Raw genomic sequence first — 19199 nt, forward strand, 5'->3', positions numbered from 1 at the left:
GAAATAATTTGACAGGGACATGCGTAGATGGACTCAAATGAGAAAGAGAGGTAGCGGGTGATTGAGATTGTGATGGACTGAGACACAGGAGACAAATGACAGAGCCTGAAACAAATTTTGCTTACCGACAGGACTGATGTTTGGTGAAAATGTCTCCATCTGTCATTGTCACCAAATTCCTGACGCAGAGATGCTGATTGACATGATGTTAACACTAATATGTGAAGAAAGTCTCCAACTAAACTTTATGTATCTGTAGCAATTTTATCTTTCCTCTCATGAGAAAAATTCAACCATCTTCTACCGATTATCTTGTTCAGGGTCACGGGTAAAATCTATCAAATAGAAGAACACGTTTTTACTTGAAACTTGGGTTGAACTCAACCTAACCTGATTAAAACAACTATCACTTGGTTGAGGTGTGTCATAGACTAATATGATCCACTTGATGTCACTTTTCAGAAATCAAAGCCAGAAATCATTGATATTTTCACTGTTACTCATGGAAATTTGAAAGGCAAGCATATTATGTCATCATATCATGCTACCTAAGGCCTTACTGAACTTCTATCCATCCATTTTCTAACCACCAATTTAAAATTTACCACCGCATGTCCTCATTAGGGTGAGCTAGAGCCCATCCCAGCTGACTTTGGGTGAGAAGTGGGGTACACCCTAGACTGGGTGCCAGCATACACATGCAGGGTACACATAGACAAACAACTCACATTCATACCAATGGACAAATTAGACTCGTCTTCAATGAACTTAATTATAGGATTTTTTTTAAACAAGGGTGTAATCCGGAGTACCCAGAAAAAAACCCACACAAGCATGGGGAGAACATGCAAACTCAACACAGGAAGGCTGGAGCTGAGTTTCAAACACTGAATCTCAGACATGGTCACTGAGCTACCCTGGATGAATCAATCACATTACTATGTGATATCATGCACTTTTCAGTCTTCCATTCACACTCACCTTCACAACTACAAGAGTCTTCAATCTGAATAATCACCAAGGTCTATACCAAACATTGCATTCTATGGTAAAGGTAATAAAATGAATTTAAGGTCATTAAAACTGATTAGTTGCTTCAGAAAAAAATAAACTGTTTCATTCTGATATCAATTTAACATTAACAACAATCAAATAATAAATCAATCAATTTTAACAACTGTAATTCAGTTCCACTACATATACCATCGATTGCCAGATCAACTAGTACAGAGTTGTGTAGTTTTGTACACTTGTTCTAAAAATGTTTAATATTAAAAGCACATTTTCTCCTTGTATCAAACTACATTTCATAACTCAAAGGTGTGCTGCACCCCACAATGATGAGCTGAAGATATAAAAGTCAGTATTTCCTTGCAACAACAAAATATTTAAAAAGAACAACAATAATTTGGAGCAAACCTGTAAAAGTACCAAAACCTTTGAGCTCTGTATTTAAAAACAAACATACACATTATAACTAACTATTGTATTGGTTCTTCAAATAACGAATAGCTTATTTTAGTTTCATTCTACAGTTATTAAATTCTCGTTATATTTGTATGACAGTAAAAATGTTGACTTAAAATACTGATATTGACGTGAGGGTCAAAAAGTACAACTACTTTACTGTACTTTGGACAAGGAAGCAATGCTCTCCTCTAGTGGACATTTTGGGGAATATCTCCAAATCTCTTTCCCCATTTTGAGAATATACTGTATAACCAACAACTTACAACTTCATTTAGGTAACATATAGTGGTTGTTAGTATAGCAAATTCGGTCAGTGATTCCCAAACATTGATTCCCCCCCCCCCCTCCCTGTCATAACACCGGGCCACCCCTAGGGGGCGCGCCCCCCATTTTTAAAACCACTGGGTCAGAACATGTATTATTATTTATTATTACAACTAACAATGTATGTTCATCTATCTATACCAGCGGTGTATAGTGACTAACAGAACAAATATATGCTCTTGTATGAGATGGCAGAAAGTACATAATTTGACTTGTGTGTCCACTTTTTCTGACTGGTTGGGAATCAATGCATTAGGTGTCAACTGTGACCCCTGTGGAGTTTGTTTAAATAAAAAAAATAAAAAATAAAAAAAAATATATATATATTTTTTTGGTCCTGTTCGGCTGTGGGGTCAAGCAGAAAGGAGGATCGTTAAGATGCCAATGTGGTTTCTTTGTATTCTGATGGATATTTATTGAGAATTACAGTCATTCAGTCGAACAGAACAAAGTTTTTAAAGGGGTGTGACAGAAAAAACACAAAGGAGAGAGTGAAAAGGTAACAAAATAATATAGGAAAAGAAGGCAACAAAAGACAAAGCACTAGCTGTAAACAATATGAGGAAAGTAAAGCATTACATACCAAGTACAATGACACGTTAGAGTAGAGTGTTGTACGGGGCAGAAATGCTACACCCTGTGAGGGAAGGACAGGACAATATAGGACAGGACTGGACAGGACAGGAAGCATGCAGGACAAGGGTCGTGGACCCAGCTGTACAACTGAAGTGTGGTGGGAGTGGCTATGTAAATTATAAACCAGGCAGGACCGGAGTGTAAGTGAGGGGATACCCAAGAAATTCACAGTTATGATATTTGTCGCAATGTTTGAGTGGCCTCACACCCAGCGAATACTCTACAAGTCCCAGGGGTGTGTCTGCAGACACATGCAAGTGAATTGACACCGTTTTGCATGCCAATAACGTTAGAAGTGTCCTGTAATTGCTGTGCCTGCACCATGGGGGCTGACCACCCCAACCCACCCAATCGAGAGGCAGGGTCAGGCCCAGGAGTCCACCGAGAGCGGCCCGGTGGACGGGATACCTCCCACACTGAGTGAACCAGTGGCCCCACCGAGGCACCCCAAAAACTGGCCACCCGGAGGAGGCCCCAGGGACCCAACACCACGCCCCTAGCCCCCCCCCCCCACACACACACAGGTGGGCGGTTAAAAAAAAAAAGTAATTATGTGACAGCGTGGGTTATTGTGGATGGTTTACCTCTTGAGAACCCCGTGTCCTTAGTCAAGGTAATAATTTGCTTTCAAAGAGAGAGATGTGCCAATTTATTATTATTAATTAAACATGAATATGGTGAAAAAAATGTGTAGTATGTAAATAAAAACTTCATTCAGATGAGAGTCAAGTCAGAATTATCTTAAACTAAACGTACAGAAACTCTGTGGCTGCTGACTGAGTCGCATCTGCTTACCACTTAAATTGACTCGAAGATTTAAGTTATTTTTGTCATTTATTTCATGAGGGACCGAGAACAGAAGGCTTGGCAGCATTTATGCATGCTTAGACCACAAATCAGCCTTGGTTGAGTTTGCAACTTTAATTCAAAATGAAAACGAGGAATAAAGCTCTGCTGTAAACTTACAGTAACACAGAACTGCTGTGGTTCAATTTCATTCCAGACTGCACAAACACAAACGTCACACAGCAGAGCATTTAACCTTCACATTCTGACTCAACTAACAATCAAATTGAAACAAGTCTTTGCAGAATTACAATAATGATGAGCAAGCAATACGTATGAGGGTACACCATACAAACAGTGTGTGTGGCGTACTTTCAAGAATCTGAGCAAATTCATATGCTTAAAATAAGTTCAAACCCATGAAATAAAACCATGAGTAGTGTGTGATGCAAATTTTGATGTCAGATATCTAACAGTCAAACTTCAATGCAGACCAACAAGTTACAATTACCTTACAGAAAGGAGGAAAAGGTCCAACTATCGTGATTAGTCATAATCCTTTTTTGAGTCATTTTTAAAGCAAACTTGGCCAGGAAGACATTGTGCTTGGTGTGCTATGAGAAGAAGTCGAAACTGACCAGGTCAACACTTGCATTTCACTGCAGCCTGATGGTTTTTTATATATAAATAAAACATAGATTGGGGGGGGGGCTAGGAATACCATGGACCATACAATTAATTTTATAATTTTCAGAACATAAATATTTGTTAGTTGTAAAGCTGCTACTGTGAGAAAGGCTCCTTATCACAAGAAAGCAAGTTGGTAACTTGAGGAGAGGAGGGCTCTCAACGCGTGATCTGCGCCTGGCTCCAAAAAGTGCATAAAATATTTGTAAAACGTGAACTGGGCTGCTCTTGATGATATAAATTCATTGTAATTGTACAATGAGATCCAAGTTTATGTGAGATATGAAGCTGCACGTGGGTGTGGTCCCCAAACCAATGTGTCTTTCTTCAGTGCGCCATTCACTAAATGCTAATGTTCCATTCCAGCAGGTTCGACATCCCAAAATGGTCCGAGCTACAAAGAAGCATCCCCCGCACACTCGTCCTGAAAAGGGTAGCTGAGCGCGGGGGGGAAGCCCTGACTCCGAGGCTGCTCATCCAGCAACATTAAATCCTCCACATCCCTCCCTTTGTACCGCCGTCTGCCGATCTTTACTGTCACTTTCCTCCCTTGAAACACTTTCAAGGCCTCTTTGGAAGCCATGGCTCTGGCAGCAGCTTCATCACGCCCGTAGCCTGTGCCCATGTAGACAGTCTGACAGCGAATTTCACACACGTGGCCTTCCTTCTGTGTGCGACCTGCAGGGAGGCCGGTGATGTCCTTGAGTGGCACGAAGACGCACGTCAGGGTCCGCTTGCATGACTCCACGCAGCTACCAAGTATTTCGAAATGGTCCAGGTTGGGGCCGAACCCCCCCGCCGACACCAACTTCCAGGCCACGGCCTTGTAGAGGCGGTTGAAGAAAGGCTGGTGCTCTGCTGGAGCCTGCAGAGCCGGCCCCGATTTCTGACTCATCGGTCGAGCGGATGTTTTCCCGGCTGGTCGACTGTCGGGCTCATTAGGAGCGTATCGGTTTCTTTTTCCACAGCTGTCATCGGGAGCTCCTTCACAAGATGAGCAAGAAGAGAGAAACAACATTTAATGAGGCAACACACTGCAACTTCCCTTGTGGGCGTGTAAACAAAGAAATGCTGTGTGAATGCAAAAGATGAACTCCTACATTAGTGTATGTCCCTTTTCAGAGAGGCACAGCAACGGACCTTTGCACCATCTTACTTTTACAAAGGATCTTAGTTAATATGACTGTAGATCAAAGTACCCAAAGTCAACATGTTTTTTGTTAGGTTCTTTACAATGCACACCATCTGTTGTCTTCTTGAATGCAAGTCCAATGCATTGCTATTGAATCATTAAGGAAATAGTAAAATTTATAGCTGCCATAGGATAAAAAGACATGATAAAACTTGATAATTTGACTCACTACATTTTATTAGTATTTGTAACTATTAATTTCTGCAAAGTCATTGTCCTGTGAGAAAAGTCACTAGGGTATACACTAGGGCCCGACTGATTAATTGGCTGGCCGACTTAAATCGGCTGATATTAGTTGGCCCTTTTTCAAATCTGCAAAAGTCAGACGATTTTTGCCCCCCCAATTTATTTATTTTTACACATTCCAACATAAGACAAAGATAATGACATTTAAAGAAGCAGCAATACCACATTTTCAACAAGTTTCAGTTGTTTGCGTGACTGAGGAAATGTTTTGACGGGAAACTTTAAAAATGCATCAGAAAGAGATTGGCTTTTCATTTCAGTTTAACTCGATATCATATACAAGAACATAGTTGAAAATCATGAAAAAGTTCAATTTTTTTGGTCAGTCATTTCAGAAAGTGAACTCTTATATAGAATCATTACACACAGATTGAAAAATGTTCGTAATTTTAGTGACGAGGATGGAGCTGCCAGGCAAGAGAGCTAGAGGAAAACCAAAGAGAAGGTTGATGGATGTCGTGAGGGAAGACATCAGTTGATGTTCGAGAAGAGGATGCAGGAGATAGGCTGACATGGAAAAAGATGGATATGCTAGGGCGACCCCTGACGGGAAAAATTGAAAGGGAAAGAAGTAGTAGTTTTTCGTAATTTTAATTATTATGGCTTGCAGATAATGAAAACCCAAAATTCATTGTCTCAGAAAATTTTAATATTTAGAAAAAGTTCAATATTTTTAACTCATGTTGTCACACTATAATCAGTTAATTAACTCAAAACACCTGCGAAGGTCTCCTGAGCCTTAAACAGTCTCTCAGTCTGGGTCAGTAGGCTACACAATCATGGGGAAGACTGCTGATTTGATAGATGTCCAGGAGTCAGTCATCGACACCCTTCACAAGGAGGGTAAGCCACAAAAGGTCATTCCTAAAGAAGCTAATTGTTCACAGAGCGCTGTATCCAAGCATATTAACAGAAAATTGAGTGGAAGGAAAACATGATCGGTAATGGTGCACCAGCAACTGGCATAACCGCAGCCTTGATTTGATTGTCAGGCAAAATCCATTCAAGAATTTGGAGGAGCTTCACAAGGAACAGAGGCTGGAGTCAGCACATCAAGCACCACCGCACACAAAGACGAGACATAGGCTACAAATGTCGCATTCCTCATGTCAAGCCACTCCTGAACGAGAGACAGCGTCGGAACTGTCTCACATGGGCTAAGAACAAAAAGAAGTACATTTTGCATTTAATTTGGAAATCAAGGTCCCAGCAGGAAGAGTGGAGAGGCACAGAATCCACATTACTTGAAGTTCAGTGATAAGTTTCAGCAGTCAGTAATGATTTGGGGTGCCATGTCATCTGCTGGGGTTGGCCCAACTGTGCTTTCTGAACTCTGCAGTCAAATTCAGGAAATTTTAAAGCACTTCATGCGTTCTTCTGCTGACAGTCTTTAAGAAGAGGCTGATTTCATTTCCCCGCAGGACTTGGAACCTGCCCACACTGTCAAAGGAACTCCTCCACTCCACACCCTCCGGTCCCCCTTCTTAAAAAGGGGGACCACCACCCCAGTCTTCCAATCCAGAGGCACTGTCCCCGATGTTCACGCGATGTTGCAGAGGAGTATCAACCAGGACAGCCCCACAAGATCCAGAGCCTTCAGGGACGCCAGCCAGATCTCATCCACCTATTGGGCCTTGCCACCGAGGAGCTTTTTAACCACCTCGGTGACTTCAACCCCAGAGATAGGAGAGTCCGCCTCAGAGACCCCAGACTCTACGGCTTTTATGAGGTTGCTGGCTCAGAGTGATTATTTGAAGCAACTCAATAATGTTTATTTGTCCCTTCCACTGACATTTCCAATTCCATCACATCAAACTTTATTTTACACTAATGGTGCTCTTCCAAATGTTCCATTGTGAAAATCATTAGAGCTACCCAAAGTGTAAAATAGTCTTTTAAATACAGCGGTCTCCACCACTTTTACAAATGATGCCAGCAGCACTCGTAATCTGTTTGTGAGGGAATGTTCATCACCACTACCGAAATAGTGTAGTGATAATATGGGACATTACTCACTAAGATCAAACCATGGCACTTTCAAGCTCACACCACGCTCGAACATCTGCAAAATATGTTTTTAAATGAAGTCTGTTTTACCTAATTCGGCGCTGCACTTTTCTTTGCGTGTTGTTTTATGAACTGGAGCATCTTGAACAATTATTCCTTCACCCATCTCCTTGATCTTGTCCATCACAGCCTCTGGATAGCTGAGAAAGGGAAAGATATTCAGCCTCAAGTCTGCAGTCCTGTTTCTCAATGTGCTCACTCCAGTGTTGTATGTCCTACCTGCAGCCGAGGAAAACATGGTTAGCCCAGACCATGGAGAGGGACAGCAGCCTGTCCAGACTGCTGTTGGAGACTCCTGGTTGCACTGTAGGGTATGCATCCATGTTTTTCAGGATGAACTCTCTGCGAGCCAACCACTGTTTGTTGTTCTCACAGTAGCCCCTTAACGTGTCGACCCACTGGGCAACCTCTCGGTTCTGGGCCAGGTACTCCTCAACTAAGTTGTCCTCTGTCCTCACCTGCGCCATACCTGCAAAATAAAAATGCATAAAGATGTCACCAACATGGTAAGACTCCTTAAAAGAGCTGTGTGGATAACACTATACGCTCTTCTCATCAAAGCCGACTAACTTGTCTTTTAAAAGTTGAATTCGCGGATGTATTTAAGATAACTACCAGACTCATTTCAACTGATAAGGTTACACGATTATGACGAGCTGAGTACAACGAGCTGCGCCTATAAATAAATACACATTAGCTAGAATTGATACAAATTGCAACCCAGCCACGTCTAATAACCATAAGATGTTGGTAACATGTTTTTTTTTACAACTTGTTATATCGAATTACCAAGCTTTCTCTGTTGCGAGATGTTGCTAGTCGCTACTGCATGGCCGACTAATGATGACGGAGGCATGAAACGTTTCCGTTTTCGGTAAAGAACTACAATTCCCAACGACGCTGTAAACGGCAACAGGTTAACGTAAGTACAGTGAACGTTTGAGTTGTCACAAATTTCTTTTAACTCGACGGAGTGCAACGGAAATCAAACGACAAATGAAATACAGATATGGTTTCAAACTAATAAGTTGCTAACACTTCCCATCATGCTTTTGGGCGTCGACGTCATCACCATGCGAAAGCTCAGGCCGGAGTTTGTTGTCGATTTTTTTTTTATACTTTGTTAACTGGAAGTAAGATGATTCACGAATTGTTGTTGGCATTGAGTGGATACCCGGGGACCATTTTCACATGCAACAAGCGAACAGGTTTACAGGTAAAACGGAACACTGATTCTGTTGACGTATGTTTTTTGAGCTTGTACAATCGGTGTTTGATGCGTGTTCTTGAACGGTGGCCTACATTGGAACAATCAAGATAGTAGACATGCCAATTGCACCTAATCATAACTGTGTTATTTCGTTGAGTTCAATATGTCTGCATAAGTTGTAGTTGAGACCAGCATTTTCATGATGTCCTAAAACAAAATGAGCTATTGAAGCTGTTTTTTCTTTCGGACATAAAAATTGTACCTGCAGGTGTCCCAGGACCTACCCTTCCTTCACCCGAGTGAGATCAGTGTCCTCAATCGTCTTTGTAAACTGGGTTCGGATTACATACGATTTACGGAGTTCATAGAGCAACACACCGGCCATGTCCACCAACAAGTAAGTTCAAGAAGTCCAATTCAACATGTTTAGCCTGTATGTTGAGTTTATCCACCTCCCCCAGATAAATAAATAATTGATTTTTGTGGCTTTCTGTATGGTATGCTTGTATTGTCAATCCCCAATATGTGTGGAACATAAAGAGGGTTGACATTTCTTTCTCAAGGGCCCACAGGGCCAAAATCTTCTCCACACATACATAGTCTTTGTGTTTGAAGCGGTTATAAATCAAAGAGGTCTGAAGTCTGGATCATAGATGTTGCGATCAAATTGTGCATGATGTCACCCACGTTTGCTACAAGGCAAGTTTAAAGTAAACAAGCAAGGGTAGCATCTGTTGGCGAGTAACAAATATAAAGAAAGAATGGCTCCATTCTCCAGTCCCATCTAGATCTGCCTCACTCTCAGAATCGGAATCCTCTTTATTGTCAAGTATATCATAATTAAACAAGGAATTTGATTCTGGTAGTTGGAGCCGCTCTAGTATGACAATAGCCATTTTGACAGTAAATACTTTGAGACATAAAAACACAATACGGATAGTCACTTAGCGTCTAGGAATTTAGTGGCAAGAGGAAAGAAGCTGTTGGATTGTCTGCTGCTTTTAGTTTGCATTGTTTGATACCATCGACCTGAGGGAAGGAGCTGGAAGAGGTGATGACCAGGATGTGGAGGGTCCAAGAGGATTTTGCATGTTCTTGTCTTAGTTCTGGCAGCGTGCAAGGGGAAATAGGGGGGTACTGACAATTTTTCCGGCATTCCTAATTGTCCGTTGCTGTCGGAGTTTGTCCTTTTTTGTGGCAGCACCAAACCGACTGTGATGGATGAACACAGGACCGATTCGATGACCGCTGTGTAAAACTGCCTCAACAGCTCCTGTGGCAGGCCATGCTTCCTTAGAAGCCTCAGGAAGTACATCCTCTGCTGGGCCTATTTGAGGATGGAGTTAATGTTGGTCTCCCACTTCAGGTCCTGAGAGACTAATTCCCTGGAACTTGAAGGCCTCAATGGTTGACACGTTGCACTTGGACAGCCTGAAGGGCAGCTGTGGTGAAGGATGTTTCCTGAAGTCCACGATCATCTCTACAGTGTTGAGCGTGTTCAGCTCCAGGTTGTGTCGGCCGCACCAAAGCTCCAGCCGCTTCAGTTCCTGTCGATACGCAGACTCGTCCCGGTCTTTAATGAGGCCGATAACTGTGGTTTTGTCTGCAAACTTCAGGAGTGTAGCGAGAGAAGAGCAGCGGAGAGTGGACACATCCTTTGGGCGCCCCAGTGCTGATGGTGCGTATGAATGAGGTGGTGTCACCCAGCCTCACCTGCTGTGTCCTGCCCTGTCGGGAAGCTGTAAATCCATTGGCAGATGGCAGGCAAGTCCTTAGCTGGAGGAGAGGAGTTCAGGGATGATGGTTTTGAACGCAGAGCTGAAGTCCACAAACAGGATCCTCCCATAGGTTCCCGCTCCGTCGAGGTGTTCTTGAATGAAGTGGGGTCCCATGTTGACTGCGTCATCCACAGACCTGTTTGCTCGGTAGGCAAATTGCAGGGGGTAGAGCAGGGGTCCTGTGATGCTCTTGAGGTGGTCCAGCATGATGCGTTCAAATGACTTCATGACCACAGATGTCAGGGTGACAGGGATGATGGTGGAGCGTTTAAAACAGGATGGAACTGTAAATGCTTCCAGAGATCTATTGAAGATCTGCGTGAAGACTGGAGCGTGCTGGTCAGCGCAGACTTTGAGATGGGATGTGTACTAAAGATCTGGGCCTGCCGCTTTGTTGATCTTTAGTTTTTTGAAGATGTGTCTCACATCCTGTACATGAATGATCAACGCAGAAGTCAGAGGTCGGTGGTGCAGCTGGGTGGGTGTGGGGATTTAAAGTGTCCTTTTCAAATCTGCAGTAGAAGGTGTTCAAGTTGTCAGCTAGTCATCTTTTGTTCTCTGCTTGGGGGGATGGTCGCTTGTAGTTTGTTAGCGATTTTAATTCTCGCCAGACTGACTTAAGAGTCGTTGGCAGTAAACTATTTTCCAGTTTTTCTACATAATTTCTCTTTGCGATGTTGCATTCTATTGTCAGTTGATTTCTAGCGCGATTGTACAGGACTCCGTCCCCATTTCGATAGGCCTCTTTAGCCTGGCGAAGTTGCTTAAGTTTGGCAGTGATCCACAACTTGTTATTGAAGGTGCGAAATGTCTTTGTTGGTACGCGCACATCTTCACAGAAACTGATATAGGATGTGACAGTGTCCGTATATTCATCCAGGCTGCCAGTTGAAGTTTCAAAGACACTTCAGTCTGTGGAGTCTTAAACAGCATTGAAGTTCTATCATTGCTTCATTGGTCCACTTCGTCACTGTTTTCACCATAGGCTTTGCACATTTAAGTTTTTGTCTGTATGTTGGTATTAAGTGAATTAAGCAGTGAGCTCAGGTGTCAGCTCTTCCTCCTGTCCAGATTTCCTTCGGGCTCCACGTTGCTGACGCTCCAGCTCACCGCCCCTCACCATCCATCCAGTCAGCATCGCAGGCAGTCTAACAGTGCAGACATTTCTGCAGTTGTTACAAAACACTGCCTACCAAGATGCAAAAAAACAAGATGCAGCAACAGTCGAACCATGTTGACGTTCCCCTCACCAGAAATGGTGCTGCAGCAAGCATGTTGCCGAAGGGGCGCAAGTTGCCGTGCAACCATCGAGCACCGACTTTCTCCTTCAATGAATGTTACGCTGCTGCTGTATACAGTCCAAAACAGGTCCACACGAGGGACAATAAACACCAAATGACAAAAAAAAACACTGAAGAGCTTCTGAAGACCGTATGTGAACCCTGGGGAATAAATCTCTGCATAAGTTGTGATCTAAATGTGATCTGATCTTCATCTAAGACATAATATTAGACAAACTGCTTAAACTAATACCATACCTACAATATTTGTTCTTGTTCTTATTGGAAACAGCATGTAAACCCCCATGACACTGACACTGGTCTAGTCAATGTAAGATTTGAGGTGTTGGTTGAAGCTGCCTTTCCCTATAAATAACATGAGTTTGCTATTCTCAAGAAGCATTGTCCTATCTGAACCATGCCATGCACAAAATAACTCTCAAAAGACTTGCAATTAAGAACTGTTTTAACTTTCACGAAGCTGCAAAGGGTTACAAAAGGCCTTGATTCTCATCAAGTGTCCACAGTAATCAGAATCAGAATCATCTTTATTTGCCAAGTATGTCCAAAACACACAAGGAATTTGTCTCCGGTAGTTGGAGCCGCTCTAGTACAACAAACAGTCAATTTACAGAACACTTTGGGGACATAAAGACATTGACAAAAAACAATTGTGCAAGAAGATGCAGAGTCCTCTAGCACTTAGAGCAGTTCGAACGACTAATATTGCAATAGTCCGGTGCAATGACCATTGTGCAAAGGGCGCTGAGACTTCAAGGAGTGTATGCGGTTTAAAGTGACGAGTAGTGCGATCATCTGGGACAATGTCGGTTGTGCAAATGTTACAGATACTCCTCAATCAGTGTGCAAATGGAGCAGATGCTACTCTGGCATGAGTGGCCAGTATATGCAAATAGTGCAGCATGGCGAGACAACTACAGTGAGTGCACAAGTAATAAATAATTGGCCCCACAGAAATGTGACAACGAACTCAAGTCAAAAAATTGCCAGCTTGTTGTAATGGAATTATAGGTTAGGTGTTTAAGAAGTTGATCGCAAGAGGGAAGAAGCTGTTGGAATGTCTACTAGTTCTAGTTTGCGTTGATCGGTAGCGCCTACCTGAGGGAAGGAGCTGGAAGAGCTGGTGACCGGGGTGCAGAGGGTCCGAGAGGATTTTGCACGCCCTTGTCTTAGTTCTGGCAGCGTGCAAGTCCTCAATGGTGGGTGGGGGGGTACCGACAATCCTTTCAGCAGTTTTGATTGTCCGTTGCAGTCGGAGTTTGTCCTTTTTTGTAGCAGCACCAAACCAGACTGTGATGGAAGAACACAGGACCGATTCGATGACCGCTGTGTAGAACTGTCTCAGCAACTCCGGTGGCAGGCCGTGCTTTCTCAGAAGCCGTCCTCTGCTGGGCCTTTTTGAGGACGGAGTTGATGTTGTTCGCCCACTTCAGGTCCTGAGAGATTGTAATTCCCAGGAACTTGAAGGTCTCGACGGTTGACACAAGGAGATATAAATGGCACTCTCCCTAAAGTATTGCGCGTCCATGACTGCAAGAATACAGCTTCGAATGCTCACTGAAATGAAGAAGATCCTAGCATGTCATCTTAAAGACTTACAGAAATCTGTGGCACATGCTAACATCTCTGTTGACAAATATAGGCTATGCAGAACATTAATCAAGATTGGATTTTCATGGAAGGACACCACAGAGGAAGCCATTGCTGTCCCAATAAATAATGCTACAAATTCGAAGTTTGCAAAAGAGCACCTGGATATTTGAAGGTGTTATTGACAAACGTTTTTGTAGACAAATTCAACCTAAGTTGAGTTGTTCGGAAGGACACACAATTCTTTCTGTGGAGAAAAAAAATGTATAGCACACCAAAATCAAAACTTGATCCCAGAGGTGGACTCCGTTACAATTACTCAAGTAGCATTTTGGATGAATTGTACTTGTCAGAGTAGTTTGAATTCAACATACTTTTTACTTTTACTTGAGCATTTATGTGAAGAAGAATCGAGACTTTTACTCCGTTGCAATGATCGACATGCCGCTCGCTACTTTTATGTTAATAATTGCGTGCGCGACCTATTTTTAGACTTTATCTTTGACTTCCACATCCGGCGCCTTTGCGCCAATCCAACGTGAGCGTTACTGTCATTTGACTCCAATTCACCAATCAGATGGCACAAGGCAGTCACATGACTGCAGAAAAACCCTTCGTGGGCCAATCAAAGTGGCTCATTATGGGGAGAAAATAACAGCCGCGCAAGTGTTTACAGACTCAGAAAAAAACTGCTTTGTCATGCAGCATAGTCTTAAATTGTGACCGCCCAAACTTCATATTTCATCCCACTTCTAACTTGAGAAAACACCTTGCGTTAACATTAGCACTGTTTTATGGTCACCTTCTTTGGGGATACGTGCCATGCTCGCACGCACGTGTGCACACACACACACACACACAACTATCAATAAGTCTGGTCAGCAAACAGCTTCATTCAGTCATTTCAGTGAATAAATAATGTTTCTGTAAGGCCCTATGCACATGTTACTGGTTTGGGGCACAGGTGTGTGTGGGTGTGTGTGGACTATTATTCTTACATGCAAATCAGTCGCCTTTTGGCGAAATTTGCCGTTTTGAACTCAAAATAGGCCATTTATGTGAATCGTATAGATCCGATGAGTTTTTCCTGAGGGGGTCGTCATTGTTGTCATCATAGGCTGTTTCGTAGTCCTTGAACGCTGGCAGCGAGATCCATTCCACACATCCACCATCCACACACAGATGTAATTTCTGAATATTACTCCGCGGCAGATTAATATGCGTGCACATTGGCCTGAGGTTCCATCTGTGCGCTCGGGACCTGCTTTGGATAAGTCACAGGGGTTGACGAGACCAGAAAAAATACTTACGCCACTTCTGCTTTTAAGAAGTAACAGTACTTTTACTCCGATACAATGATCTAAATGTCGCTCGCTACTTTTATTTATCAATTATTGCTTATTTATCAACTATTTCCTGCGCGGGACTACGACTTCGACTTCCGCATTGGACGCTGTTTGCGGCAATCTAATTTAAGCGCTAATGACGTTTAAGATTAGTTCACCAATCTAACAACATAAGAAATTCACATGACCTCACACGTTTTCTATTGTGTTCCCCGAGCATAGGTATTAACACGAGATAAGCCAGCCCGGCTGATTGTCGTGCCTACATGGTGGCCATGTTGGGAAGGTCGTGGTTACCATGAAGGCAACGGCGCACTACTCTTGTTTACATTTAGACGAACAAAAAAAACTGCTTTAATGAATTGTAGCATTTGTCTGGCACTGTTTGCCCAAACGTGGATATTTAAGGTCACTTATAAATTTAGAAAACATCGTGCAGTAAATTGCAGATGTGTTGTAGTTTTAAGTGTGTGCACACACATACACACACATCAGAATTTGCACATTCACATTTTATTTTGTAATGTTCTTTTATTGATGTTCATACTGCGGTGAAATTTTTTTGTTAAGTTATTCACTATTTAATCAGTACTTGAGTAAATAGTGTTTCACTGTGTACTTTTTACTCTTAAGTAATTCTTTTTGGAGGACTACTTTTACTTGACTCACATTATTGTCAAGTAACAGTACTCTTACTTGGGTACAATGTTTGGCTACTCTACCTACCTCTGGAGCGGACATTCTCTATTGCTAATCTTAAATTTAAGCAACATTTTTGCTCATCAGATCAGCCAATGTCGTATTTGTTGCACTGGTATTTTCGCGTTGAGGTGCTGCAGGTCGTGGCCCTGGTTGCGGTCCCAGCGGAACCGCGACGCACACTGATCCGCTGGTACAGCTTGTATTAGGAAACACGGCTACAATTATCTAGTTTACGGTTGTTAATGTTAAATGTATTAAGCGACGGAGCAATGTTAGGGATTATGTCACAACACAGAATGGACTAACTTCAAATTCAGAAATGGCCAATAAACAAACAAAAAAATATTGTATTTAATATTTTCCTGGAGGATGCATTTGGGATTAGCCTTTGAAGTTGGTAATAGTGAAAAATTAAGTGAAACAGACAACGATTTGAGTCAATTCTTTTCCAGAATGAGAGTGCTTAAGGAGGATGATGCTATTCATGTGGCACAGCTTGAAGCAGGCATCAGGTGCAGTTGGAGAAGGACCTGGCTCAAGTTGGAGGCCAGAACAAAAAAGCAAAGAAATGAGGCAAATTTAATTTTAATCTTAAATTTGTACATCAGCATGTACTTGAGCGTTGTAAAGTTTTTCTGCGTGAAGAGAATTTTTTATTTTTTTTTTCCTTATTTTACTCTTAAAGTCTTCCAGATTGCTTAATTTATGTTAAGATCCCAAAAATTATTTTGTCACCTTTTTCATGCCTTTGGTGTTTTCATGTCTGATTTTTTTAAATTTTATTTTATTTGACATTCATGCTCTGATTCTTTTGTAACAGTACTCTTACTTGAGTACATTATTTGGCTTCTCTACCCACCTTTGCCTGATCCTAACTGTGAAGTAAATTGTCCCAAATTGAATGTGGTAACAGCATTCCAATGATCAATGTCATTTGTGCAGTTTGTTCCATAAAATCAAAGTCATTGAATACTTTCTTTGTAGGAACATCTCACAATTCAGGCTAGCCAGACGGGACTTCATGGGATATACTTGCGTGCATTCTGTACAGGGCTGGACTCTATTCTGCAGCCATACAGACAGACCCTACTGGACCTTGAACAGGAGGTAAAAAAAATAATTTTTAAATTAAACATTGAACGGTCAAGAGGACAGCGGATTAATTTGTCTTTTTCAGTTCCTCACTGATCCCCACCTTACAATATCCCATGTGAATTATAAGCTTGATCAGGTAGGCATGTAACTCCCTGTGAGTAATGTAAAGAAATATTGACAAAGATAACTCTGAACAGCTGTTACATCTGTACTTTTCCTAAATTAAGTTTCAGTTGCTTTTTCCCTCTGTGATGGTGGTGGTGGAGACTATTAAATCACAAAAGGTAAGAACCGTTTACTTGCCAAAAGAAGGTGCAATACTATGTCAAAAACATGGTAGTATAATGTCAATTGAAACAAAAATTCAGACACAGTGAGTTTAATTGAATGACCATGTTGTTAATTAGATCAACTGCAGACTAACTAACACGCCACTGTAACTCAATAGTTACAGTGGGTACGGAAATGTATTCAGACCCCCTTAAATCTTTCACTCTTTGTTATGTTGCAGTCATTTGCTAAAGTCATTTTTCATTTTTTTCCATCATTAATATACACAGAGCACCCCATATTGACAGAAACAATGGAAATGTTGAAAATTTTGCAGATTTATGAAAAAAGAAAAACTGAAATATCACACAGCCATAAGTATTCAGACCCTTTGCTGTGATACTCATATATTTAACTTGGGTGCTGTCCATTTCTTCTGATCATCCTTGAGATGGTTCTACACCTTCATTGGAGTCCAGCTGTGTTTGATTATACTGATTGGACTTGATTAGGAAACCCACACACCTGTCTATGTAATACCTTACACCTCACAGTGCATGTCAGAGCAAATGAGAATCATGAGGTCAAAGGAACTGCCTGAAGAGCTCAGAGACAGAATTTTAGCAAGGCACAGATCTGGCCAAGGTTACGAAAGATTTCTGCTGCACTTAAGGTTCCTAAGAGCACGGTGGCCTCCATAATCCTGAATTGGAAGACGTTTGGGACGACCAGAACCCTTCCGAGAGCTGGCCGTCCGGCCAAACTGAGCAATCGGGGGAGAAGAGCCTTGGGGTGAGAGGTAAAGAAGAAACCCAAAGATCACTGTGGCTGAGCTGCAGAGATGCAGTCGGGAGATGGGCGAAAGTTCTAGAAAGTCAACCATCACTGCAGCCCTCCACCAGTCGGGGCTTTATGGCAGAGAGGCCCGACGGAAGCCTCTTCTCAGTGCAAGAGACATGAAACCCCGCATGGAGTTTGCTAAAAAACACCCGAAGGACTCCAAGATGGTGAGAAATAAGATTCTCTGACCAAGATAGAACGTTTAGGCCTTAATTCTAAGCGGTATGTGTGGAGAAAACCAGCCACTGCTCATCACCTGTACAATACAGTCCCAACAGTGAAGCATGGTGGTAGCAGCATCATGGTGTGAGGGTGTTTTCCAGCTGCAGGGACATGATGACTGGTTGCAATTGAAGGACAGTATAGGGGTATCCTGGACGAAAACCTTCTCCAGAGTGCTCAGGACCTCGGACTGGGCCGAAGGATCACCTTCCAACAAGACAATGACCCTAAGCACACAGCTAAATAACGAAGGAGTGGCTTCAGAACAACTCCGTGACTGTTCTTGAATGGCATAGCCAGAGCCCTGACTTAAACCCAATTGAGCATCTCTGGAGAGACCTGAAAATGGCTGTCCACAAACTTTCACCATCCAACCTGACAGAACTGGAGAGGCTCTGCAAGGATGAATGGCAGAAGATCCCCAAATCCAGGTGTGAAAAACATTATGCATCATTCCCAAAAAGACTCATGGCTGTATTAACTCAAAAGCTTTTACTAAATACTGAGCAAAGTGTCTGAATAATTATGGCTGTGTGATATTTCTGTTTTTTTTTTTTTTTTTAAATAAATCTGCAAATTTTTTTTTTATTTTTTTCTGTCAATATGGGATGCTGTGGGTACATTAATGAGGGGAAAAATGAATTTAAATGATTTTAGCAAATGGCTGCAATATAACAAAGAGTGAAAAAATTAAGGGGTTCTGAATACTTTCCGTACCCACTGTATGTTTGATGAAATGAGTAGGTATTTCTGGAGTATCTGAGCTAAAAAAAAACATCTGGTCAATGCCTCTTCTGCTTTAGATCCATGGCTGTCGAATCCTGGAAATGGTATACAAGCACAGTTGTGGGGGCCTTCCTCCTGTACGTGTGGCCTTAGAAAAGTAAGTAATACAGTTTGCACAATTACATTTGAAATGAGATGTTTACATGGGCTACATAAAAATACACATACGCTTTTTTCCCTCACTTTCTGACATGAAATCAGACTAAACATTTCCTGTTTTAGGTTAATTAACATTATCAAAATGTTCTCTTTTCTAAGTGCTAGAATAATACGTTTTTTTAAACATAATTTTTCTTTCCTTTTTTTTTTTAAAGTCAGAAGTTAACATTCAATAAGAGTGTAAAACCCAGATGATGATGTCATGTTTATGGAAGCTTCTACTAGGTTTATTGACAACATTTGAGTTAGAGGCACACCTGTGGATGCATTTGAAGGCACACCTGAAGCACACTGTTTCTTTGTGTAACATCATGGGAAAGTTAGAATAGATCAGCCAATATATCAGTAAGAGAATTGTGGACTTTCACAAGTCTGCTTCATCCTTGGGTGCAATTCCCAGATGCCAGAAGGTGCCACGTTTGTCTGTTCAAACAATCATACGCAAGTATAAACACCACCGGAATGTCAAGCCATCATACCGCTCAGGAGGGA

At 42.0% G+C, this 19199-nt stretch overlaps 2 protein-coding genes across 4 annotated transcripts in view; one reads left to right on the forward strand and one right to left on the reverse strand.

The window, feature by feature from the left end:
• Positions 1-3336: 3336 nt before the first annotated feature.
• Positions 3337-8429, reverse strand: cdkn2aip (CDKN2A interacting protein). The gene is made up of 4 exons (XM_061664457.1): positions 8198-8429; positions 7628-7877; positions 7439-7548; positions 3337-4887 (listed from the first exon to the last, which is right to left on the reverse strand). The coding sequence occupies exons 1-4, from the start codon at positions 8262-8264 to the stop codon at positions 4298-4300; spliced, it is 1017 nt and encodes a 338-aa protein (XP_061520441.1). The 5' UTR covers positions 8265-8429; the 3' UTR covers positions 3337-4297.
• tubgcp4 (tubulin gamma complex component 4) overlaps positions 8321-19199 on the forward strand; it is a 57502-nt gene continuing 46623 nt past the window's right edge. For 2 of the 3 annotated variants that reach the window (XM_061664426.1, XM_061664435.1), the window contains exons 1-6: positions 8322-8624; positions 8887-9015; positions 16320-16442; positions 16513-16566; positions 16658-16714; positions 18566-18645. In XM_061664426.1, the coding sequence (XP_061520410.1) occupies positions 8547-8624; positions 8887-9015; positions 16320-16442; positions 16513-16566; positions 16658-16714; positions 18566-18645 (521 nt within the window). In that variant the 5' untranslated portion in view covers positions 8322-8546. Of the gene's footprint in view, positions 8625-8886; positions 9016-16319; positions 16443-16512; positions 16567-16657; positions 16715-18565; positions 18646-19199 lie in introns of all 3 variants that reach the window. The other variant, XM_061664445.1, reaches the window with a different exon arrangement.

The sequence above is a fragment of the Phycodurus eques genome, chromosome 2, assembly GCF_024500275.1.
Source record: "Phycodurus eques isolate BA_2022a chromosome 2, UOR_Pequ_1.1, whole genome shotgun sequence".
NCBI classification, from domain to species: domain Eukaryota; kingdom Metazoa; phylum Chordata; class Actinopteri; order Syngnathiformes; family Syngnathidae; genus Phycodurus; species Phycodurus eques.